Below are 26699 nucleotides of genomic sequence, written 5' to 3'. Positions count from 1 at the left end.
CTCTCCCACTCCACGCAGCTGTCCAGAGGCCCAATCAACCACACACCCATATATGTGTGTATATATATATATATATATGTATATATATATATATTTAAATTATTTTGGAGCAGTACAAGAAGGAGAGTGGGTTGGACGGGAGCGTAATGTTTTCCAGATTGCACGGAGGCCGCTGGTTAGCTAGGCGTGCGTTGCGGCGCAGTCGCTAGGGGTCTAGAAGCCCGCAGAGTCGTACTCGCGCACGGAACCGCCCTGGAACGCAGCCCAGATCCCTTCTCAGGGATCCCTGTGTTATGGCAGCAGACGTAATGTGCGGTATGAGGGGGGTTATCTCTATAGGTCTTTCGTTTCATCCGTCCCTATATATGTCTATCCCTCTGCCAATGTCATTGTATGTTCTCTGCTCCTCTTATGAATCACACCTGTGTGTGTGTGTGTGTGTGCGTGTGTGCGTGTGTGTACATGTGCGCGCGTGTGTGAGTGCGATGCAGGCAGACTGATTTTAAAGGTAGAGGGAGCATGTGGAAGACATGAGAGAGAGAGAGAAAGAGAGAGAGAGAGAGAGAGAGAGAGAGAGAGAGAGAGAGAGAGAGAGAGAGAGAGTTCTTGAGAGTCCAATACAATCCAATTGAGTGGAGGATACACTTCAAGGTCAGGCGGGCAAATAGAAAAAGTTGGATAGGAAACTTTAAAGTAGAAATAAATGCTGGCTGATAAGGGCAGCTGTTTTTAATGCTGCGTGGATGTCTCTCTCTCTCTCTCTATAGTTCTCTCTCCCTCTCCATATAGGTCACTACAGCTCTTTCATCTGCACTTTGTTAGAACGAAGGATGGGTTTAGTGACGGAGGTAAAGAGAAGAGGAGAGGGGAGGGGAGGAGAGCAGAGAAAGGGGTTTGGAAAGGAACTACTGGATTGTGTGTGTGTGTGTGTGTGTGAGTGTGTGTGTGTATCTGCATTTTGTGTGTGTGCGTGAGCCATGAATAGCCAAAAAGAGACATATAGACAGGAGCTCTAATAAAGATTAGATATGATGTAAAGAAACTATTAACAAATAATCTTGAGAGAGAGAGAGAGAGAGAGAGAGAGAGAGAGAGAGAGAGAGGGAGAGAGAGAGAGAGAGAGAGAGAGAGAGAGAGCTGGAGAAATATGGAATATTCTAGGCGACAGCGGTTTAATCACAGAGCCCCTTCTCACTATTCATCACATCTTTCTTTCCCTCTTTCCACCTGTTCTCCTTGTCTTTCATTTGTCTTTTTCCCACCCTGTGTTGTGTGTTTGGGTCCCCGGAGACGGTAGTTAGACCGTTTCTGTTTCTGTCCTGAAAGAAACCTTGTTCGGCTGATCAAGATGGATGGAATAATTTAACAGCAATTTGTTACCCCTCGTGAATGTGGATTTTGTGTGTCTAACTGATGGTGCGTTTGTGTGTTGTGTTGTGTTCAGTGTGTGTATGTGTTCAGTGTGTGTGTATGTGTTCAGTGTGTGTGTGTGTGTGTGTTCAGTGTGTGTGTGTGTGTGTGTGAGTGTGTTCTCAGTGTGTGCATGTGTTCAGTGTGTGTGTGTGTGTGTGTGTGTGTGACTCACCTGTTTGGTTGCTCACCAGGGACCCCACATTGCTCTCATCTGCCACTAAAACACGAGGAAAAAACACTGAAGTTAATACAAGCCGACACACACACACACACACACACACACACACACACACACACACACAAACCCGGCCCGCAGGCACACACATACACACACTGGCAGAATTCCTGCTCTTGACACTGCTAACTGTTTCCGACAAATGTTTTTTTTCTCTGCTTTTCAACAGCTTTCTTTTTTGCGTTCGATCCATTCTCCTCTCCCTAAAGTTCTCTTCAACTTCTAGTGTTTATCTAATGTCTCCCTCTCCTCTCTCCATCATTCCCTCTCTCTCGCGCTATTTATCAGACCATTTGTCTCACTTAATCTCTCCCCCACCCCCTCCCCCACCTAGTTCTAATAACTTTTCATTACGAGAGGTCCTAACCACACGCAACAGCCACTAACTCTGTCTCACACACACACACACACACACTAATGTCAGCTATTGGGTTGTTCCTCATTAGAAAACTATTTAGCGGAGAGGCCATGTGTCCCAATGGGCTGTGGTGTGTGTGGGTGTGTGCGTGTGCGTGCGTGTGTGGCTAACCACCTTGACTACCTCAGCAGCGCAGCGCATGTGGCGAACTGGTGCTGTGTGGTTTCTATGTGCCTACATCAGCAGGCTTCCTCATTTAGCGTGTGTGTGTGTGTGTGTGTGTGTGTGTGTGTGTGTGTGTGTCTGTGTCTGTTTGGCCATGGCAGTTTCTCTGAATTATTGTAATTGTTAAGTGATATTCCTGATTCAAAATAATGGCTACTCTATGATGAGACTTTACATGTGTGCTGGTAATAAAATGTGTATGATTAATCACAGCCTTTCAAAAATATAAAGTACAGTAGCATGGCATGCATGAATCCAGAAGAACAAACAAACAACATGCATCTTTTGGCGACATTTGAGTGCATGTGCTTGTGTGTGTGGTTCTGTATACGTGTGTGTGTGTGTGTGTGTGTGTGTGTGTGTGTGTGTGTGTGTGTGTGTGAAACAGTGAACGCAGTTTCTACATGTGTGTGAATGTGTGCGTTTGCGTTTACATCCCACTACTTGTGTAGCTCCTATATGTATGTGCATGTGCATGCCTGAACGTGTGTGCGTGTGCGTGCGTGCGTGCGTGCGTGCGTGCGTGCGTGTGCTCGCACGTGTGCAGGCACACGTCCACATGCGTGGACCCATGAGCGTGCAGCGGGGGGGGGGGGGGTATTAGAGAGAGCCAGCCAGTCCTCCATGCAGGGTCAGTGCGCTGAGCTCCAGAGCAGCCATGCAGCAGAGGTACTGAACCGTGTCCCACCGGGGTGCTGCAGGCTCTGGGCGGGACTCGTACCCAGGTCCATGCTCTTGGAGGCCTTGACGTGCTGGTACTGCCGCTGCGGCTGGGGACCGGTCGGGGGCTGGGCCACGTCCAGCGCCACGGGGCTGGGGTAGGAGAGACCCCGCAGGCCGGGGGAGAGGGACGGCTCCCTGGAGGAAAGGACGCACACGCGCGCGCACACACACACACAGAGACTGTGAATATATATTTACACACATACAAACATTCAACACGTACACACAGATACATAAAGTATATATGTCTATTTTTTTTTATACCATATATCTATATGTACAACACACACACACGCACCCACACCAACACACCTGTAGTGTCCTTCCATGTCGTGTGTGAGGTCGTGGTCCCGGTGAGACAGCTCGTCGTCCTCTTCCTCGTCCATGTACGAGTAACTCCCGTTGGTCACTGGGGACAGACACACAGCCAATCGGTATTCAGAGGGAATAAGACGGACAAACGTGGCAATACTAAGGGTTACAAAGGCAACCACATGGACAAAGGGTGAGCGGGCTTCGGAAGAGGGGGAACGAGCTGCAGAGGAAGAGGGAGAGAAAGAAAGAAGATAGAAGAAGATAGATAGATAGAAGAAGAAGAAAGGTGAAAGAGTTGGAGGAACGTTGGATAGGGAGGTAAAGACGAAGGAGAAGACAGTGAAGGGACATGTCTGCACTCATGCACTCAGGGAATCATTCAACTACTCTCTTTCAAAATGGTATCAGACTGATTTAATGGTGGTCCTTTGGACGTGACGCAGGGCTGTTTCTGCATCCGAACCACGCTCACTCTTTATGCAAGCAGAGGTGAATTTGAACAGCTCTGTGTATTCGAGGTCAGGGTGTTTACCAGACTCGGTGAGATCACACACACACACACACACACACACACACACACATACACACACTGTACGGTTACCGAAATACTCGTAAACCAAACAACAACTGTATTAATAGATCCCATTATACAACACACACAACCAGACGTAAGGCCTAGATAGCAACACACACACACACACACACACACACACACACACACACACACACACACACACACACACACACAGTAAGCAACCTTGAACACATGAATAAACAAGACAATATATCAGCAGGGAGAGGAAGAGATGCAGATAAACAGAGAGAGAGAGAGAGCGAGAGAGAGCGAAAAGAGGGAGGGACAATGGAATACATGAACGAACTGAACCGAAATAGCTCCAAACTCAGCAAAAAACGAAAACGGCTACCTTGAAGGAATGAGAGAAAGAACCAAAGAGAGGATGAAAGCAAGGATGAAAGCAAAGTAGAAAAGATGAAAGAACAAAATAAAGAAAGGAAGCAAAAGGGTTTACGAGTCAGAAATATATGTATAAATGAGAGGAGGAAATGGCAACGGCAGAGCTCTCATTAATATGAAGCATTATGAAACAAAGTATGCCTTCTGAATGCGCATTGTTCATGTTCTCAGCCCGTTTCATCTCCACAACATTACACTAATTGTTCCACATTAGGAAACCTGTTCCCTGCTTAACTTAACTCTGCTCTTCTTTGATGCCTCCCAGTAGGTAATATATGTTTTATAGAATATGTGATGCACTTAGAAATTCCCCTTTCTACATCTACATGCTCCATTTCATCTCAATGGTAATGGAGCCGGTTCACGGTATAATTAACAGGGTATGGCCGCTACAGGGGTGGAGAGGGACATCTATAGCCTTGTTCTTCAACCCGTTGTCGGCGTACCACTGGTGGCACACGAGGGTACTCCAGAGGGTTTGTGGGATTTTATTCTGGAATTAGACCAATACACCATAATAGGAAAAAAAAATAAAGGTTATTAGCTAATTGAATATAAATATATTATAACATATTCTTATTGTTCAGCAGAAATGAGACTGTAATGTCTAATTATTATTTAAAAAAAAATAGGGTGGCTTTGTGCATCATATGTGTCCCACTTTAATTTTTCCCATTGAGGTTTGTGTTAGTTTGTGTATAAACTGGAAGCATAGGCAGCTTGCATAACGGACGCTGGCACTCTTACACCGGCCACTGCATGGCCTCTACCTCTTTTTTAGCGTTTGTATATTAGGTGGACCGCAAAAGGTCTTAATGACAATTGAGTGGTATACCTCAAAAGCCAAAGGTTGGGAACCACTGATCTATAGAATAGATCCAGTGTTTCCTCGATATGCATTGTCAGCGCCATTGCAAAAAAAAGAATTGCAAAAAAAAAAAATAATAAAAAATTTCCATCTATTTTTTCTAAAGCGTGTGATAAATATCAAAGAAATAGCTGAAAATGAACATAAAAGATGAACTTAGTTTCTTCCAAGTTCAAGGCACATTTTCACAATGATCTGGTCTCTCTCAGCAGATACCTTGACTCTGTTGGTTGTTATGTCATATTTGGAAGCTCAATCTGTAAATTTTTCCCAAAAACATCTCACCAGAAGTAACCATTTAAAGGGTTACTTTTCAAATTTTTCCATAGCGTTGCTAGGTTACCAACTTACAGCACCACTGCTACAAAAAATTTGTGCGTGCACCGCCCAGGTACAACAAAACCCTTTCCCCCCGCTGCTGAAAAAAATCCTAGAGGAAACACTGAGACCTATAGACCTAGCTGCCCACATCCAGTGTGACCTAGAGTCTCCCAGGTCATCTCCTTCTCTAACCCCTTTTACTGGTAGGTCTGGTGGTGCTGAAACCCCATTCCATCGAGGGGTCAAACTATTGCGTGTGTATGCGTTAATGGGATTAAATTCTGGCCAATAGCAGCCAGCTAAATCAAACGGAGGGATGGCTGTTTCAACAGCATTACTCAATCAATGGTTTGGGACATTTTACCGTAAATAACATAACAAAAAACATCTGAAATAACCAAATGCTGCATGATTGCTATTAATGCGCTCACCATCAGACGAGTAGAGGCTGTTGTTGATCATGTGCGAGTGGGCGGTGCCATTGGTCTGGTTGGCCAATCCAGGCAGTCCGTGGGAGCTGTCAAACGAGCGGTTGGATGACATGCCGTACTGATCCTGACAGAGAAGAAACAAAAACAACACTGCTCTTAAAGAAAATGATGACGGCTACGTCGGTATAGAGACTGGGATTGTGAAGGCCATGGTTTTGCTCATCAACTGCTTCAATCCTTCCCTTGAGCTCAACCATCCATTAAAACATCCATTGATCCTTCCACCCACCCACCTCCACCAATCTATCTATCCATCCTATCATTTACAGATTCTTTAGTTCTGACAGATTCAGACAGGCGGACAGACAGACAGACGGACAGACAGACAGACGGACAGACAGAGACATAGGGGGTGGAGGGATTTGGGTCCGTAAAATCTTGTTTCCTCTCGTCTCTACGGACTAAGTCTACTATTCTCCCTCCCTCCCCTCCCCCCCCCCCCCAGCCAAACCCTGTGTGACCAGAGCCTGTCCCTGTTTCCCTCTCTCTCCATTCATACACGCTGCTGTCAGACAGGCCGCCCGGGCACAGAGAGACAGGGAGACAGAGCGAGAGGGAGAGGGGGTGAGAGAGCGAGAGAGAGAGAGAGGAGACAGACAGAGGGAGATTTAAAGGACAAAGGGTGATGGAGGACTGAGGTGAAGGATTCACGGGGGACTTGAGATTCTCACGACCTGCGAGGTTGTCACTGTCGTCAACTCAAACACACCCACACACACACACACACCCACACATACCCTATGTGGGTTTAGTCTATGGTGCACGCGAGGGTGTGTGTGAGTGGGTGAGTGATTTATCCGAGAGCTTATTTCCTGACTAAAACAGGCTTCTGAGCAGACAAGCGCGACAAAGACCAGCGTTGAGGAGTAACCTCTGGACTGCCGTGGAGCAGGACCAGGAGTTGGGAGGAGGAGAAGACTGCAGGAGTAAGGAGTAGAGACCAGAGGAGGGTTGTGTGTGTGCGTGCGTGCGTGCGTGCATGCGTGCGCGTGTCCGTTTGCGCGTGCATGCCGGCGAGAGATGGGACGGAGGCTTACAGGCCCAATAAAAAGATGGAGGGAAGGAGGAGAACGGAGGAGAAAGGAGCACTAACGCAAGAGCGACGGGAGCGAAGACAAAAGCGGGGCATTTCCTGCCCTTAAGAGCACCCAGTCGGCCAGCCAATAGAAGGCTTTTAGGGCGACCTGGTCTCTTATCCTTCCTGCCTTTCATCCCCTCCTCACCAAGCATCAGGAGGAGAGATGAAGGAGGGGGGGGGGGGGGCTTTGAAGCCGGCTAACAGCGTCATCGCTGCCCTGGATGGGGGTGGTGCTCTAGCCTGCCCAGCCTCCTCATGCCCCCCCCCCCCCCTAACCCTAACCCCCCCCGCTCCACCTGCCACCAGTAGGGCAGACACTAGGTCTGCCCTAATGTGCCCTGTCTGGTGGGAGGTGTGTTCCTGTAGCAGATCCACACACACACACACACCTACAGATCAACCCTCCATTACAGTCTGGCGCATAGGGCTCCGACTCAGATGCCCAAACCCCTCCCCTCTCTCTCTCTGTCCCTCCCTCCATCCCTTCCTCTCCATTTACATCTCCGCATGCCTCTCTAACTCCCCGACACTCTTTGTCTGACGCCCCCGTCGCTGAGCCTCTCTCTCTTTCTCTCTCTCTCTCTCTCAATGTATTTGCAGGTGTGCCCGTGTGGCATTAAGTGCACATCTCCATTCCAACTGGAGTAGGAGTCCACTCCAGCTCCACTAACAGGAGATGAGAGAGAACCGTGTTCACACCTGAGCCATTCAAATGAAAAGGTGTGTGTGTGTGTGTGTGTGTGTGTGTGTGTGTGTGTGTGTGTGTGTTTGTGCATTAACCTGAGCGCCAGTATATGTGTGTGTGTGTGTGGAGTGCATGCAAGGCTTTGTAGAAATGCTGAAAAAAAGCACAGTCTGGGCCCAATTGTGAGCAAGATTGTGTATCACTCTGCCTTTCAAAGAGACAGCTACCAGCTCAGTCAAGGACACACACACACACACACACACACACACACACACACACAAATGGCTGAAATGTGAATGTTCTTTCTGTGCAGTCAGAGAGAGCAGACATAGAAAATGTCTTAACAGTGGGTTTAGGTTAGACTTATGATTTAGGTAAGGTTATGATTTCATTATGTACATGACATCAAGAAGAAGTTAGGATATGATGTACAGAATGTTAGGTTATTTTGTATTGTAAAGTAGGTTAGGCTATGAAGTCAAATGCATTAGGTTATGATTTCATGATGAACAGTAGCTTCGATTATGATATCATATATAGCAGGTGATGTTATGATGTCACAAACAGTAGGTTAGATTGTGATATCATGATGGACAGTAGGTTATGTTATGATGTCATGAACAGTAGGTTAGTTTATGATGTCATTAAGTACCATAGGTTAAGTTATTATGATATGAATGTGTTGGTTAGGTTATGATGTTGTGTACAGTAGGTCAGCTTATGGGAACAGAAGGTTAAGTTATGATGTGATAATAAACAGTAGGTTAGGTTACCATGAGTTGTGAATGTGCAGGTTCTGATATTATGCAGGGAAGGTTAGGCTATGATGTTATTATGTACCATAGGTTAGGTGACGATGTACCAGTGAACTGGATGAACCAGTAAGGTAACGATGTCAATATGTACAGTAGGTCACATCATGAGTTCAGGAACAGAAGGTTAACTTATGATGTGATGATGGGACGTAGGTTAGGTTATGATGTCATGCACATTAGGTTTGGTTATGACGTAAATATGTACAGTAGGTTAGGTTATGATGTCACGAACATTAGGCTAGGTTATGATGTCATTATGAAGAGCAGGTTGGGTTAAGATGTTATGAATGTGTCAAAAGCAAGGGCCATGGCTCGGTGCGGTAACAAGCTCCAGTGTGACTCAGATGTCTAGATATCTATTTCTAACTACTGAGTGCAAATAATTGAATCTGTGTGTGTGTTAGTCCAAGCTCTACTCGGTAACAGATGGCAATTTATATTTATTTATCTATTTATTGTTTTAATTTCATCCATCTGTGTCAGACTACCCCTCAAGTGGTCTAGTGTTGCTCCAATGTGCCAGTTTTCTCCACACAAACACATTTCCTAAATTCGAGCGATTTGCATGCGTCGTGTGTGCGTGCATGCGTGCGTGGCGTGTGTGCGCGCGTGCGTGCGTGCGTGCGTGCGTGCGCGTACCTGTACTCTCAGCACCACCAGTTGTATTGTCCCTCTCAGGTTGCCCTCCTGGGACATGGAGCGCCGCAGCGTCTCCATGGCAACGTGGTTGGATCGCCCCAGCAGCGACTCCCCGTTCACCCCCACCAGCTGGTCGTTGACACGCAGGCGCCCGTCCTGACGCGCGCAGACGCAAAAAAAAACACACACTTGGTACGACTCTACTACAGTGTACTACTCTAGCGCTGGTGGAATAGGTTCAAACGTCCACGAATCATGGGCGTGGGTGTGTGTGTGTGTGTGTGTGTGTGTGTGTGTGTGTGTGTGTGTGTGTGTGTGTGTGTGTGTGTGTGTGTGTGTAGTTTTGTGTGTGTGTCTGTATAGTTGTGTGAGAGTGTGAGTGTGAGAGTGAGTGTGAGAGTGAGTGAGTGAGTGAGAGAGAGAGAGTGTGTGTCTGTGTAGTTTTGTGTGTGTAGTTGTGTGTGTAGGTGTGTGTGTGTGTGTGTGTGTGTGTGTGTGTGTGTGTTAAAGGGAGTGAAGGGGTCAGGTCTGTTTCCTGGGAGGTCAAAGGTGAGCAGAATGCAATGGATAATGTCCTGATTGTATCTATGAGTATCACCTGTATAATTACTTGTCATTCGTATTAGTACTAATTCACTTGATCGTGGATAATATTACTAGTCGGATAGTACTAAGGGTATTATTGCGGCCGTTCTGTGGATGATACTAGTAGTATTAATACTAGTTGAATTACTAGCATTACTACTATCAGAATTACCGGTCACCTTGTAGTCGATTATATTATATATATCTTAACTCTGAGTACTGCTAGTCACCGTGTAGTGGATTATATTGTACACATGATAGATTACTACTAGGAGTATTCTCCTTGTAGTGGATGATAACATACATGATATAGTATAACTAGGAGTATACTATGAGTACTACTAGTCACTTTTAAGTGGATGGTAATATACATATAATACATCATGGAGTACACTATAAGTAGTCACCTTGTATTGGATGATACATGTACTATAGTATAACCAGGAGTACACTATGAGTAGTCACCTTGTATTGGATGATACTATACATGTACTATAGTATAACCAGGAGTACACTATGAGTAGTCACCTTGTATTGGACGATACTATACATGTACTATAGTATAACCAGGAGTACACCATGAGTAGTCACCTTGTATTGGATGATACTATACATGTACTATAGTATAACCAGGAGTACACCAGTACTATAGTACACTATGGGTAGTCACCTTGTAGGCGGCCCCTCCGTGTATGATGGACTTGATGAATATGCCCAGGTCGGCCCCTGTGTGCCGGGACTTGTTGCCCTTCAGGCTGACCCCCAGGCCCGCCGAGCCGCTGTCGTTCAGGGCCACCTCCAGCATCAGCTCCTCCTTGCCGTCCTCTGGGAGCTGGGAGGGGCCCCTCACCGGCTCCTCCTTCTGGGGGGGGGAAGAGAGCGGAGGGAGACATGTAATCTAATTTTATAGGATTTTTAGACGATTAATATATATATATATATATACAATATTAGAAATGTACAAAGAAAATGTATATATATATATATATATTTTTTTTTTTGTACATTTCTATTTTTGTTCTATTTCTATATTGTTACAAATGATTATTGGTATATATATTACCATTTATTAAAGTATTATTATCTCATGTTTTATCGTCTTCTACTCCTTACTTCTATTTATGAGAGAGAAAGAGAGAGCGAGAGGGAGGGGGGTGGACAGAGGTGGAGGGCGAGAAAGAAGGGGGGGGGGGGAGAGGAGGAGAGAAAAAGTGAAAGAGAAGAGAAAGGGAAAGAGGGTTTGAAAGAGAGAGAGCCTGTAAGACGATGAGTCACAAGAGGGGGAGGGGGAAATAGAGGTTGTGGGAGCATAGGGGAAGCGGAGAGGAAGGCGGAGCAGAGATGGGGATGGAGAAAGAGAGAGAGAGAGAGAGAGAGAGGGGTGGGAGAGAGAGAGGGGTGGGAGTGGGTGGGAGAGAGGGATAAGGAGCAAGCGAGGGAGGAGACAGGGTGAGATAGAGCGGGGGAGAGAGCGAGCGAAGGGGGGAGGGTACCCACAGTTCAGTTCATTTGTTCCTCCAGCAGAGTGGAAACGGGCCTCTCTGAAAGCTCTCGTCCGCTTGACATTAAGCGTCTCAACCTTTTAATCCCGAGTTAAATCTCACCTGAATCCTCCACTTGGGCCCAGTTCCTATGACATTAAACAATGGGCTCTCTCAAAGCGCCTCTCTTCCCCAGCCACGGCCAAAGTTTAACCTCTAGTCAACACATACTTACATTTCAACCAAAGAGAAGCCCTGATGTGTCTTTAGAAACGCATTTGAAAGAAGGACAGGAGGAAATGGGAGTGAGAGATGGCGGAGGATAAACATTGGAATTGAACAAATGGAGTTATAAAGCATGCAAAGACGAGGACACTGATGAAGGTGGCATGCTGGATGGTAAGAACATAGATGGACGTGTGTGTGTGTGTGTGTGTGTGTGTGTGTGTCCTTGCAAGGAAGAGGGTGACCAGCCTACCACCTTGGTTGTCAGGACAACAGAAAACATCGTCGACAACCCCAGACACACGCAGAGATGGAACCGTGTGAGAGGTGTTGAAATGGTCCCTACGAATTAACTGTGTGTGTGTGTGTGTGTGTGTGTGTGTGTGTGTGTGTGTGTGTGTGCAGAGGAAGCATACCAAGCAAGTAGTGTAGTACCTGTAGTAAAGGATGAGCATAAATATAGAAAGGTTGAATTTTTGAGCTAGCGCATGAGTGAGCGCAAGTGCGAGAGCGACTTTTGTGTCTGTTCCGTCAGTATGTTATTGTTAAGAGATTTAGGTCCATGTATAGCAGAAATGTGTGGCTCAGTATAGCCATGTAGACAAAAATGTCTATATGTCTGTCTGCTTGGTGTGTGTGTGTGTGTGTGTGTGTGTGTGTGTGTGTGTGTGTGTGTGTGTGTGTGTGTGCATGATCCCTAATTTCGCATCTGGGATTAATAAAGTATTTCTTATCGTGTGTGTGTGTGTGTCTATGAGTGTGCGTGTGTGCATGTGTATGTGTATGTGTCTTTGAGTGTGTGTTTGTGTGCGTATGTGTCTTTGATCAGGTGCGTGTGTGTGTGTCGTATGTCGCTGTCAGTGTTTGTGTGTGTGTGTGTGTGTGTTTGTAATTGTGCCTCTGTGTGTTTGTTTTTTGTTTTTGTGTGTGTCTGCGAGTCTGTATGTGTGTGTGTGCGTGTGTGCGTGTGTAAGTGTGTGTGTGTGCATGTGTCAGCAGTGCGGGGTTTATCCTGTGTCGGTGGCGGGAATGGAAGGTTTAAACACCGCTAAGCCGTCTCAAAGTCCACTACTCGGCAGAAAAGTACAGCTCTGCGACCTTGGAGAACACACCCACATACACACACAAACGCACACACACACACACACACACACAGTTCCACCACTGCACCACTGTCTGTCAACACAACAACGATAGACGTAGGAGTAAGAGATGGAGGAGGAAAGAGGGGAGAGAAGAAAACAAGAAAACAAGAAGAGATCACAAATCATGTTCAAATATGTTAGATGTTCGAACACGTTCAAGTCCTTTTGGTTCCCTGATTATGTTATCTTTATTCCTATGGATTTGCATCACCAGAAATAGAAAGAGATGGAGAGAGCGAGATAAAGCGGGGTGAAGATGAAGCAAGAAAGAGAGAAAGAGAGATGGATAGATGAAGAGAGATATGAGAGGGATGCACTCATAGAAAGTGAGATGAGAGATTGTGAAAGGTAGACAGATAGAGAGATGGAGTGAAAGAGAGAGAAGAAAGAGAGATGTGATAGAGTGATGGAGTGACTGAGTGCAAAAGAGAGACGGCGAAAGAGAGATGCTGTGATAGAGAGATGGAGCGACTAAGTGCAAAAGAGAGACAGAGAAAGAGAGAGATGCCACGATAGAGAGATGGAGCGACTGAGTGAAAGCGAGAGAAGATTACCGTAAGAGAAGGATGCTGTGATAGAGAGGTGAGAGATGGAGAGGTAGAGACAGCTGGAGATGGGAGTGAGTCAGACAGAGAGTGAAAGTGCTGCACCACAGTGGTCTTTAGTGTATTGTAATGGCCAGGGGACGTGACGCTGTGTCTCTTCAGAGTTGGTGTCTGGGGAATCTTAAAGACACGATTCTTGGGAATACGGACATGACCTCTGTGTAGCAGGCCCCTGTCTGGGGGCTGCAGATGACTAAGAGGTAAGCTTTATGGACTGGTACATGGTGGATGGTGGATTAATTGGTCCTAGGATGGCAGTAGTCACTCTTTTAGACGTGGTACCTTTGGGGACAGCGAGAACACAGCACCTATGGCTGCAGTCTTTGAGGACAGGGGCGCAACATATTTTTGGCGATAGGAAAATAGGAAAAGACAAATAAAAAATGTTTCTCCAAGTATTCATCTACGTATATCGTTTCTTCATACAGTACTCCCCTATTAGGTCTTGGAACATAGGAAACAATGTGTACTGGGGCCATTCAGTCCCTGGTTTGTGGGTCGGGAGTCGCAACTCTGCAGTTTGAAAAGCTGACAATATAGAGTTTCAGTAGAACGTAGAATGATCCGTATCTGTGATGAATCCATAAATGTAACATCCAACATGTTATTGTATTGTTTTGTTTACAAGATGGTTTGTATACAGTCTTTCAATTATCCTTTCTAGGCGCTTTTGCAATCTTTCCCATGGCAATAAAGCCCTTTGAATTAAACGGCAAACTGTAAAAAATGAAATCCATAGATTCATTCTTAATACACTTTGAAATAAAAAAAAGAGAACACATAACACTGACACGTCTGCCATAGGGAGCGTATTGAGGGTTCATCAATATCTGACCACGACACACTGTCACACTGACATCTCATCCCTTATAAGCATATTGCGGGTTAAAATATGTGTGTATATGCGCGGGCTCCTTGACCTCTGGACCTCGCGTTTTCATTAATTCCTGTGAGGAGGTGTCAGCTCATCTCTGCGTCAGCAGCAGCAGCAGCCGAGAGACCGAGCAGGAGGAGCTGCAGGGGCCGCCGCCACAGCCTCTCTGTTGATTAACGTGTAAATGTTATTTCCGCATAATCAGCCTTCTGCCAGCGCACGTCTCTGCAAGCCCGGGACAGCCCTGTCTGTCTCCCTGTATCTGTAAAGGTCACGCCCTCCGCCATCCCCGCTACGCGGTGGCTGCGTCGCTGCCGCCTGCTGCTGCCATGCCATCGCGGGATGACTAGGTTTGTGTGTGTGTGTGTGTGTGTGTGTGTGTGTGTGTGTGCCTCGCTCCAGCTGGGAAGGGCTTTAAGACACAGCAGCAACTACGGAGATGATAAACCCTCAGTAAACAAAGAGACAGAGAGAAGGGGAGAGAGGTGTAGAGCGAGAGGGAGAGAGAAAGAGAGGTGAAGAGCCAGAGGAGAGACAGAAAAACAGCGTGTGAGAGAGAGAGAGAGAGAGAGAGACGAGGAGGGAGAGAGACGCAGAAAGATGTAGAAAGAGTGAGAGAGAAACAGAGAGAGAGATGTGATCAAGCTCCTGCAAGACATCCAAACTGCCAAGGACTAACAGATGGGGGTTCCTATGGATTGACTGCAGTGACATTGGTGATGGTATGATTGGCACACACACACACTTTTTTTTTTCTCTTGACAGTGCCAGTGAACCCCTATTTTCTATTTTTTAAGTGTTAGTATCTTCTCTGTATGATCTCGAACATAAGAGTCTATGCCAATTAGTGTAAATGTTATCGATACTAAAATAACACCATCAATTTAAAAAAGGCGCGTTTCTGCCGGTCTCAGCTGACGGTGAGAGGCTATGCTACCACCACGGAAATGTTGGCTACGTCGCCACTTCTCCAACACATAATGTTCATTTGGATGGCCGTGAATACAAACCAGCCTGGTATTGACAGCCTGTTGCATGGAGGTAAATGGACAAGACCCTCGCTAATTGTAATTCATTGTATCCACGGTACAGCAATTTCACAAGAACACGTTTTATCACATTGTTTCCACACTTCCCAGCTCCCGCCACTGTGCTAAGCGTAGGTGGGACGTGTGTGTGTGTGTGTGTGTGTGTGTGTGTGTGTGTTGAATGTAGGGAACTAGAAAAGATCGCCATTTGTTTTTAAACTGTAATTGTGTTTTAAGTCTCTAGCCAACTCAGCAGGTGGAAACTTGTTGTTGTTAGGAAAGAAATAAGTGAGAAAAATGCCTTCAGCTGGGTTCAGGTCTGTCCGTGTGTGTGTGTGTGTGTGTGTGTGTGCTTGTGTGTGTGTGTGTGTGTTTTGTTTGCTTGCACAAAATTTGTTTGTTCCGATCTCAACACTGAAACATAACTTGTGTTTAGTGTGTACGTCTACGTACGTGTGTGTGTGTGTGTGTGTGTGTGTGTGTGTGTGTGTGTGTGTGTGTGTGTGTGTGTGTGTGTGTGTGTGTGTGTGTGTGTGTGTGTGTGTGTGCGCATGCGTGCGTGCGTGCGTGTGTCTATCCATAGTGGGGTAGTGTGTTGCTTGAACAGAAAATGAGACATTAAGCCGACAGCAGCAGATGGTGAACTCGGATGAGGGACGAGAAGAGGAGGCATAGAGGAGGAGACACCCTCCTCCCATCATTTCATCACTGCCACCCCTCAGTAGAGGGAGAGATGGAGAGAGGGCGAGAGAGATAGAGAGCAAGAGAGAGAGAGAGAGACATTAGGCTGTCGCCTAACTTCCACTCACTAATAGTTTTAAAAAATCCTGTAATATTTCCTCTCTTCAAATGGCGGCAGTTTAACTGTTAAAACCCTTTAAATGGTTCCCCCAAAAATGTTAAAGGTGATTTATAGTCATGCAGAGAATTATGGCTGGTAATCTTTTTAATCCAGTCCGCCAACTCAAAAGGTTTCGTATTTTATGTTCTAAATGGACCAATTTAATAGGTTTTTTTTTGCCCGGTATTACTCTAAATTACTCAAGGTTTTAGATCTTTAAATGTTAAATGTCAACAAAAGGGAGACATCATTTACCGAAACTTCAAAGAGTACGAAGGGGCACCCTGTTGCTTGGCAACTGAAATCTTCCCATTCTCCAGCCAAACTTTCTCGGGGAAACAGCAGTAGTACAACAACAGTAGGGACTACTGGTTGTTGTTCAATGCTTCTATGGATTCAGTTGGTTACTATAACGTGGTGACTATCACACGGTCTGAACCAGAGTGTGCATTATTGTGTATTTAACCTCCAAGTGTCCAGGTTGGGATTTCCAGGGTACAGGAAATACATCATTTATACTAAATGTATACCTTTAATTAAACTATATTTCTACTTTCACTATACTCATAGTTAAACAATACTTTATACCTCAACTATAGACACAAAGAAACCACACTTCCTGTAGATGATTACAGGGCCCAACATCTAGAGCCTGCCTGCAGACATCCATGGAGAAGACACTGAAATGACCCTACTTGCTGCTTAATGACACGTCTCTAAAATGAGCTGTAAATCACTCTGTAAATTTGGATCAAACCGTCTTCCAGTAAACAGTTATCCTGCACCGGACTGAACGACGAGTCAACAAGTATCCATCTCGGGCCCCCGTCCCTCCAGCTGGACAGACGGGATGATGTGGTTACACGACCACCGCTGGAGCCCCGGGACCAGTAGGAAGCAATGAGAGGCTGGCGAGGAGCTAATGTTGATGGGTTCATCTGTAGATTGGCCCGTCCCACGGCTAATATAGATGGCAGGGCTGAACCGTGGAGGGGAAGCAGGGTCACTGGGGAATAATTAAATCTGTCAGATCCTATTTCATTCACGTGACAATATTCTTCGTTATCGTTACGGTCAGTGCACACGTGTTTGCATTTGTTTTCCTAATAACACGAGTGCATATGGCGCCGATGTTAAAATAAGGGATGCGGTCCTAATAATTTGTTATTATTAACCATACTGAATCAAGGCCCGGAAACAACAAGCACTGAGCTGACTTTTATCACCTGAAACTTTTCTGGTCTGCGGCTTGTCTCTGTCTTAAAGGGAACTTTAAACAGTGATAAAACAACCCATACAATAAAAAGGAGTGCTGCTGTGTAGGAAAACAGCAGAACAAAACGATGACGCTACAGCGGGGATTGGGTGGAAACTTCACATCATTGTCTGTGAGACAGTCCTGATCTCCCAAGCGGGGTTCCACCGGGAACGCTGGGCCTTTGAAGTCGACTTAAAGCTCGGAGAATTCTGAGGATGGGAAACACAATGCGTTCCCTTAATGATACACACACACACACACACACACACAATACAAAAGTTTGGAGACCTCAACACACCATAAGGCTGGCAGGAAAACATACACAGACGCGTACTTGCTCACGCACACAAACACGCCTGGGCACGCACACACACACACACACACACACACACACACACACACACACACTAAATGTATCTAAATAAACAGAATGCCAGATTTATATCCTGGGGAAATCTTCCACTGTTTGTTTCTGAATACATATTACCATAACATATATTACTACAGTATTGGACTATAGGGGTCTGCGGTTTCCAGTATAGTGACAACTTTAGAGAAAAAATACGAATAGGAACTCTGTGAACCAGAGACTCTGGGTCTAAACTTTAACAAAGTTACGAGTAATGTATTCCATTATTGAGCGTGTGAAGTTGTGCCACGACATTGATGGAAACGTGCTGATGTCATCAGCGTTTCGAGGTCAGATTACATTAATGCAGTATATCACACACATTTACATCTCCTTCAAGAGGCCTTGATTAGAGGAGTATATCTGCATAAAACAGTGTGGAGAACCAGACGTAGTCAGGGGGTGAAATATAAGTACAATAAAAGTTGAACAAATGGTATATTCTTTGCTTCCTCTGTCTTTCTGGGAGCGATATGCTAATTTCAAGATTTAGTGCAGATGGCCAAACTATTTATCTTGGTCCAGGTGTGAATATGCGTTAAGGGATAACGTATTTATGTTATTTGAGCTTTTTATCAGTGATTTATTTGTCATCTTAAAGTGTTAAGAAAAATAAAGTAGGATGGTATGCCATGATGGATTATCAACAATCACTTTAGTGTTTAATACATTTCCAACTGTTTATTTAAAAGTTTTAAATACACTTCAGAATGATTACATTATTTTGTCCTCGGTGATTTTCGTGACCTGAAAACTCAAAATGTTCCGGGTTTGATCCTCAATGTACGCAGTGTAACCTGTCGGCCTCCTAGAGCAAGATGCCCTGACCCCTCCTACCTGTTCCCTGAAGACATCCCTGTACCTGTATTCACGGTCAGTTGCTCTGGATAAAACCATCCGCCAAATGACTCAATTGTCATAAGTCACAGTGCTATACTTGCACTTCTGCTACTAGCGCTAATGAGAAGAGAACCAGACTAGAGATCCAAACTCCTCAGGGCTTGTGCGACCCGCCAGGGCCCAGAGGAAGAGCAGACAGAAAACAGGAAGTAGGCAGGAAATGGAGGACACATGCTGAGCCAATGGCCTTGGAATTCACTCAAATAAAAATCTTCCAATGACCTTGAACACGGGGTCCAAGATGGCTGTCAGACACAACATACCCAGGTACAAAAAAAAATAGAGATCCTGTCCAGAGAAACACAGCTTCCTGTGGGGATGTCGGCTGTGTGTGTGTGTGTGTGCGTGTGTGTGTGTGTGTGTGTGTATGTGTGTGCGTGTGCATGTGCGCGTGTGTGTGTGTGAGTGTGCATGTGGGTGTGTGTATGTAAGAGTCTTCCTGGTGGCATTGAGCACAAATGGTTGGTCAAAAGCAGAGAGAGAGCAGAGAGAGCAAGCTGGTGATTGTCGCTGAGAGACAGGAAGACAGACAGGGTCGTTTGGGGTACAGACAGGCAGACAGGCAGACAGACAGGGTCACAGAGGATAAAGACAGAGAGAAAGATAAGTGTCCTCCAGGGTAAAGGACACGCAGACAGGGTCATTCAGGGGAAACCGTTGAGAAAACAGAAGGAGAACATGGAAAGGAGTAGGTAGTGAGTGATAAGGGAGGAAATGACAAGAGGAGGTTCAGCAGGGAGAAATTACCAACGGGTCGTCCTTCAATGCATTGCCTGTATTGACAATGCTGTCAATGCTACAGGAAGTGCCCAAATGTGCAAAAGGCACCCAAATGTCAAGGGCATGAAAGTAAAAGCTTGTCCTCTGAATACCTTAGTACACAGACAGCGGCCTGCTTAAGCATACACCCATGCTGGCCAAATGCTGACTTAGACACAAACTGCGGGGGGGGGCAGATCGAAAGGCCCAGCAGGAGTTGGGTCAATAGGGGCAACTCTTTTAAAGAGGGACAATCCATGAATGAAGATGGGAAGATGGAGATAGTTTAATCCAGAGATGGGGTGAGAGAGATAGTTTAATATTGAAACGGGGTGAGACTGTGAGAGAGACACTTTATTGGTGAAACGGGGTGAGAGACAGTTTAATAGTCAAAAAGGGTTGGGGGAAACTGTTTAATAGTCTGTTTAATAGTCAAAGATAGATAGGTAGTTGAATAGTGAAATTGGGCGAGTGAGAAAGTTTAATAATAGAATGGGGATAGTTTTAAAGTGATCGTTTTACAGAGAAATAGTGAGGAAAAAGACAGCTGTGGTTAAGATCTGTGAGAGTGTTCAAGTGGGGGTATTCATGCAAGAGAGCTTATTAAAGAAAAGAAACACAGACTGGAGAGCAGCAGAGCAGGTTAAAAAGAGTTTATTGATCCAAATATAGATTATCAGTTAGGAGAAAAGGCAAAGGGGATAGGAAAGCTTTTATAAGATACTGTCAAGTTCAGCACTCTGATTAATGGTAAGCACTCCTCGGGATCAAAATTGTATTAATACAAAATGGATACATAGGTAGGAGAATGGCTAATCGTATTTTGGTCGCCATGACAAAGCTCTGAGTTGTATCTGCACTCCTATTGGCAGCCAGTTCATGCATCGCCAATGCAAGACAGAAATTAAGATCTCACATATTTCCGTAATTTTGCTCTTTTTGCTGTAGTTTTGTTATACATGGATTAGTATTGATGTGTGTGTGTGTGTGTGTGTGTGTGTGTGTGCGCCTGCGTGGGTGTGTGTGTTGCTGTGCACGTGTGTGCATGTCTTTTAATAATTAAATAAACCCATTCGATTGGCTACAGGCCTGTCAGGTGTGGCAGATGGGGGGCAGCTATTGGGCCTCACCAGCTCCCGGGGGAGGGACATCTCGTCCTGTCGCAGGACCCCCAGACACACACATTCCCCCTGCCGCGTGCTGCGCAGCATACACACCAACTCCTCCTGGCCCACCCCCGCGATGTCCACGCCGTTCACCTGCACACACAGAGACACGCACACAGACACACACAGACACAGAAACACACACAAACAGAGACACACACACAGACACACAATGACGGAAGGAAAAGGAAGACGTTTCAGTGTCACTGTCACTTTAGCACTGTGGACAGTGGGAATCGAACCCAGTCTCTTTCGGGCTGGGAAGAGCCGAACACCCTAGTCGTACACTATCCTATTCACAAACACAACAGTACAAGTACACAAATCTCTAGTTTGTCGGTTTTAGTCGGTTACCTCTAGTATGTGTTTAAGAAGCATTAGTTAACGTCGGTTACCTCTAGTATGTGTTTAAGAAGCATGTTGGTTACCATTGGTTACCTCTAGTATGTGTGTCAGAAGCCTGTTGACTAACGTTAAGTTACCTCTAGTATGCGTTTAAGAAGCATGTTGGTTACCGTTGGTTACCTCTGGTATGTGTTAAATAAGTATTAGTTAACGTTAGTTACCTCTAGTATGCCTTTAAGAAGCATGTTGGTTACCGTTGGTTACCTCTGGTATGTGTTAAATAAGTATTAGTTAACGTTAGTTACCTCTAGTATGCCTTTAAGAAGCATGTTGGTTACCGTTGGTTACCTCTGGTATGTGTTAAATAAGTATTAGTTAACGTTAGTTACCTCTAGTATGCGTTTAAGAAGCATGTTGGTTACCGTTGGTATGTGTTAAATAAGTATTAGTTAACGTTAGTTACCTCTAGTATGCCTTTAAGAAGCATGTTGGTTACCGTTGGTATGTGTTAAATAAGTATTAGTTAACGTTAGTTACCTCTGGTATGCGTTAAATAAGTATTAGTTGACGTTAGTTACCTCTAGTATGTGTTAAATAAGTACTAGTTAACGTTAGTTACCTCTAGTATGTGTTAAATAAGTATTAGTTAACGTTAGTTACCTCTGGTATGTGTTAAATAAGTATTAGTTAACGTTAGTTACCTCTAGTATGTGTTAAATAAGTACTAGTTAACGTTAGTTACCTCTGGTATGTGTTAAATAAGTACTAGTTAACGTTAGTTACCTCTAGTATGTGTTAAATAAGTACTAGTTAACGTTAGTTACCTCTAGTATGTGTTAAATAAGTACTAGTTAACGTTAGTTACCTCTAGTATGTGTTAAATAAGTACTAGTTAACGTTAGTTACCTCTAGTATGTGTTAAATAAGTATTAGTTAACGTTAGTTACCTCTGGTATGTGTTAAATAAGTACTAGTTAACGTTAGTTACCTCTAGTATGTGTTAAATAAGTACTAGTTAACGTTAGTTACCTCTAGTATGTGTTAAATAAGTACTAGTTAACGTTAGTTACCTCCAGTATGCGGTCCCCAGACTGCAGGCGGCCATCTTTAACAGCGGCCCCCCGGGGCAGGATGTTCTTGACGAGGATGGGGCCAGGGCCATGCACCGAGGAGTCCCTGGTTACCACGGTGAAGCCCAGGCCCTCCACACCTGGACACACACACACACACACACACACACGTAAACATACAGAAAAACACAACCCAAAAACAAGGGAAGAGTTTTTGCTATAGAAATCAGAGGAAAGTATGACGTACGTGTGCGTGTGTGCGTATGCGTGTGCGTGTGTGTGTACGTGTAGTAATTCACGAAAGAACATTAGTCAACACAAATTCATGAACCATAGTGCCTGTGTAATATGTCTGTGTGTGAATGTGTGGGTGTGTGTGTGCCTGTGTCATCTTTTTTTTTTAACACATTTGTGACATTTTGTCCTCTCCCCAGGTGTAGGATGGAAATGGGTTCAGGGGAGGGACAGAGCGAGAGGAAGGAAGAAATAGATGAAAATTAACACGTTTAACCGAGAGGAAAGGAGAGGGGGGAACACACACACACGCACACACACACAGGGCAGTGTTTTATGGTTCTCATTTAGCTGTGTCTCTCTCTAACAGCCGTGTCAGCACTATGAATTCATATCAGCAGAAACCAAGCGATCGATGAGGACTTAATAGGGCCTGAAGAGGAGAGAGAGGGAAACACGGAGGGAGAGGAGAAATCAGAGAGATGAGGGGGGAGAGAGGAGAGAAAGAGTAAGTGATGGAGAGAGGGAAGGGGGAGAACGTGTCGGAGAGAGATCGGGAAATAGAGAGAAGGAGGGAGGGGGGAGGGAGGGAGAAAAAGGGTGGAAGGAAGGGAGGGACGTAGAAGGAGAGAGAGAGGACGAGAAAGGGGGGAAGGATGAAGAGGGAGGTGGAAGGAGAGAGAGAGAGAAGGGGGTGATGGCAGAGAGGAGGGAGGGAGGGAGAGGGGGAGAGAGGAAGAGAGAGTGATGGATGAAGTGAGACAGGAGGGTGGAAAATGAGAGTGAAAAAATGAATTAAGGAGAGAGAAAATAGGGACTGGGACACACACACATTTAAAATGCACAGCGCACACACATTAATTGTATAGTCATATATTACATATTTAACAGTGATTGATGAACGACAATGAATCAAACGCAAGACAAGAGCATATAGACATATCCTATCGCACCTTTCTTTAAATCAATCCTCAGTCGTTTCCCGCCTTTCTTATTGGTCACCAGGTTGCCTAGGGCGGGGCTCTTCCTTACTAACGGGCTCTCACATCGCCCCTTGGAAGCCTGCAAAGGGGAGAGAGAAGGGTAGAGGGACAATGGCCCGTGGTTTGGTGTTGGTGGCTTTGCATTATGGGAGGCTTTGGCCCAATTCCCTGAGGCTTTTGGGCCAATAGAGAAATTGCTCTGATTGGTTGTTCAGCAAATCAGTGCACAACAACAGAAAAGGAAGCTTACCAATGCAAAATCATTACTATCCAGATTTTCTTGCTTTTCCTAATTTGTGTTCTAATTAATAATATTAAAAACCTTTCCAGTTTACATTTACCTTTACATTTAGGGCATTTAGCAGACGCTTCTATTAAAAGCGACTTACAATAAGTACATTTGACAGAAGAAAGAGAAACAACAATATGTGCCAAGCACTGACAATTGCTAGGGTAACCCATTCCCTGTATACAACAAAGATAGCTTTGATAAGATGCTACACTACCAAGTACTATTTTTAAGTGCCAGGGCATGCGTACATTAAGTGCCACCACAGAAAGACCCATGGTTACCAGCAACAGTGATAGTTTCTAAAGTTAACTTAACTAACTAAAGTTACCAGCCAATCAGAATTTCCACTAGCCAAATTTTTTGTTGATATTTGTTGATGATATTCTCAATCTCATCCCCTGCCTCTTTCCTCTTCTCGCCCCCAGACGTCTGTCCAACCAACCACCGCCGCATTTAGTTTAACGCAGTGGTTCTCAAACTTTTTCGGTCATCCCCCACTTTGGACAAGGGGGAATTTTCAAGCCCCACCTGCCCCTATCGCCCCAACACAATGCTAATGAAATACACTAAGCTTAACATTTCCAAATTTATTGAAGTAACATCAAGTTACATCATGTTGTATCTAAATCCTAACTAAATAACATCAAATAACAGCAAGTTCAACAATAGAGAAAATAAAAGTGCAGCTGTGTCATAACTTGCATCAAGTTCAAAAATAGAGAAAATAAAAGTGCAGCTGAAAGAACAAACACCACTAGTGTAATTCCCCAGCGTTCCATCTTATGTGTCTAATTTTCCTTCGGGTGCGGGTCGGGCGTCGGTATCAATTTATAGCGGGTCTGGTCGGGTGCGGAATGTAATTTGCGCTACTGTTGGAACACAGGTCAGATGTGGTTTTAAGTTTTGCGGGTAAGGACGGGTGTGGGTTTGCAAATAAGAGAGCCGTGCAGGACTCTGCTCTGCTTATCTCTCTCCACTCCACTCTGCCTCTGGCTCACACACACTCTGCCCCGGACCCGCTCTTCCACTCGCGTCACTTTTTTAAATCCCCTACAGCGTGAAACATGTATTTGCCACATCTTGCTCCAACTGTTTTTGACTGACTCATTTTAAAATGTTGAGCTACCCTGGCCTACACCCAAATTGAGGATTGAGTTGCAATCGGCAAGGCAGGTTAACGAGCACAGCGACGCGGCGCCCCCGATATAGAACGACGAGTTGGAGCACGGCGACGGCACCTATTTTATTGCATGAACAAATATTGATATATATCTTATATCGACATTCTGCTTGAAAATACGAGATATGACTTTTGGCCCATATCGCCCAGCCCTACTGTCAAGCTTTCGCTCCTCCTACCATAAGAAATATGGAGTTTTCAGTGACATTTCCTCCCATTTGTCGCGCCCCACCTGCACGTCTCTATTCCCCACCAGTGGGGCGCGCCCCGCACAACATCACGTAGCATCACGACACCTTGATTTCACATCTGGCCCTGGTATATTAATAAAGCACTTCGGAACAGTTCATCACATCATTTTACAACCAAGCTAAAGTTATTTGTTTCCAAGTTAATGTATTCTGTCATTGGAGCTTCATCAAGTTGTTCCACAGCAGTTGCTAAGAAACTGTCCATGCTATTCTTATCAGTTGCTAAAGCAGTGAGGTCGCCTGGGCTTGTGCCCTCCGGCACATGTAGCCTGTTACATTTAAAGGCAGACTTAAAGAAGGGGCCGACATGAGGAAATGTTCCGCACAAGATTCCATAACGAAGGACTTAACACACGCCTCTGCGCAAATCGGTAAACGAATATCACTCTTCCTAGATGCAACAACAAAGTTGTTCTCAGATGTTTAATAAGAAAGAGACAGCCTGTTCTTTACTGTGATAGAAAGTAAACATTCAACTAGCAATCACGAGTGAGAGACTAAATGTTAGACAGACTCACACGGGTCTGATGGAAGGCAAACCAAGTGAAGAAGCTTTTAGTTTCCCATTACTGGTAGCAACGTCCATAACATTTGAGGTCTTCTTTTACACTATATTCCATTGAGTCAGAGCTCAAAACGTTTTCTATAAATAATGTCGGCACTGGCATATCTATCCTCTATCCTAAGTGATGATCTATTTTTCTAAACAATCTAAACGATTGTATTTTAAGTGATGTGAAGGCGTTTGAAGGGTTCTTTATAAAAGCCTGCCAAAAGTTGTCTGCGGTAACTCACAGCGGGTTCAGGAGTGACAGCCTCCTCGGCCAATCGGTTGGCTGGATGGTCGGCGGGTTTGAAGGCGGGCTTGGTTTTGACAGGCGGCAGGGGCTCCTTGCTCCTGGCGGTGAAGGGGCTGCCCTCCGTGGCGGGCGGAACCCCAAACAGTTGACCAATCAGGTGCTTCTCGTAGCGCTCCCTATTGGAGGAGGGAACCACCTCCAGACGCACCAGCGGGGAGCGCATGGCCTTGCGGAACACCTCCTGGGCCCTGGGGAGGGAGGAGGAGAAGGGGGAGGGAGGAGGAGGAGGAGGAGGGAGGAGGGAGGGCAGGAGGAAGAGGAGGAGAAGGAGTGAAGAAGGGATAAGGCAAAGGAGGAGTGATAGACGAGGAGGAGGAGGAGGACGATGAGCAGGAGGAGGAGAATGGTGCGCATGAGGTGGAGGAGGAGAAGGAGTGAAAAGGAGATAAACAAAGGAGGAGTAGGAGAGAGGAGGGGGAGGGGGGAGCAGGGGGAGTGGGTTGGAGGGCAGAAGTTGGGGAGGAGAAAAGGAGGAGGAGGAAGGATGGACGGGGAGGACAGAAGGGAGAGGAGAGGAGGAGAGGAGAGGGGGGGACAGAATGAGAAGGAGGAGGTGGGAAAAGGAAGACAACAGAGGAAGAAGGAGGAGAAAAAGAGAAGGAAGTACAAAGAGAGGAAGAACGGGAGGAGGAGGTAAAGCCAGGAAGAAGATGACAAGGACATACAGCACGTATTACAGTACAGAACAGAGTAGGCACTTCTTCCAGGTACTGTAGTCAAGTATCAAACACCACTGTAGTAGTATGTGTTCAAAGGCAGTGATCGGCCAGGCCGGGGTACAGCCTATCACAGGCGACACCTGTGTGAGTTTCAGAGACAGAAGGGAGGAGAGCGGGAGCAGATGATTGTGGAGATAATGTGGTTTTAATCAGGTTAGCCTAGCCCGATGCTAAGCCAGTTAGAGAGACACAGGTGTCAGGAGCCATCGGAACCCACCATCACTCACCCCAGACGACCAACAGAGAAAATCTGCTTTCTGCAAATTGGATTGGATTATGCCGTTATTGTTTCCCCCCTACAGTATTATTAGAGGCATTATGATTGCAATATTCCCGTAACCCGAGCC

General features: G+C 45.5%; 1 protein-coding gene across 1 annotated transcript in view; it reads right to left on the bottom strand.

Annotated features, from left to right (window-relative positions):
• Nucleotides 1–213: 213 nt before the first annotated feature.
• The window catches only part of pard3ba (par-3 family cell polarity regulator beta a), a gene marked incomplete at its 3' end in the record, with an annotated part of 91920 nt that continues 65434 nt past the window's right edge, over nucleotides 214–26699 (bottom strand). The window contains exons 9-19 of the mRNA XM_084478877.1: nucleotides 25569–25821; nucleotides 23021–23129; nucleotides 21834–21973; nucleotides 20383–20511; nucleotides 10398–10589; nucleotides 9143–9298; nucleotides 5866–5989; nucleotides 3267–3363; nucleotides 2920–3089; nucleotides 1586–1630; nucleotides 214–272 (exon numbers count right to left, since the gene is read on the bottom strand). Coding sequence (XP_084335003.1) covers nucleotides 214–272; nucleotides 1586–1630; nucleotides 2920–3089; nucleotides 3267–3363; nucleotides 5866–5989; nucleotides 9143–9298; nucleotides 10398–10589; nucleotides 20383–20511; nucleotides 21834–21973; nucleotides 23021–23129; nucleotides 25569–25821 — 1474 coding nt within the window. The remainder of the gene's footprint in view (nucleotides 273–1585; nucleotides 1631–2919; nucleotides 3090–3266; nucleotides 3364–5865; nucleotides 5990–9142; nucleotides 9299–10397; nucleotides 10590–20382; nucleotides 20512–21833; nucleotides 21974–23020; nucleotides 23130–25568; nucleotides 25822–26699) is intronic.

This window comes from Micromesistius poutassou, assembly GCF_964030765.1.
Source record: "Micromesistius poutassou genome assembly, chromosome: 14".
Classification (NCBI taxonomy): Eukaryota; Metazoa; Chordata; class Actinopteri; order Gadiformes; family Gadidae; genus Micromesistius; species Micromesistius poutassou.
Note: the sequence above shows the minus strand (reverse complement) of the source record. Positions and strands in the feature narration are given on the sequence as shown.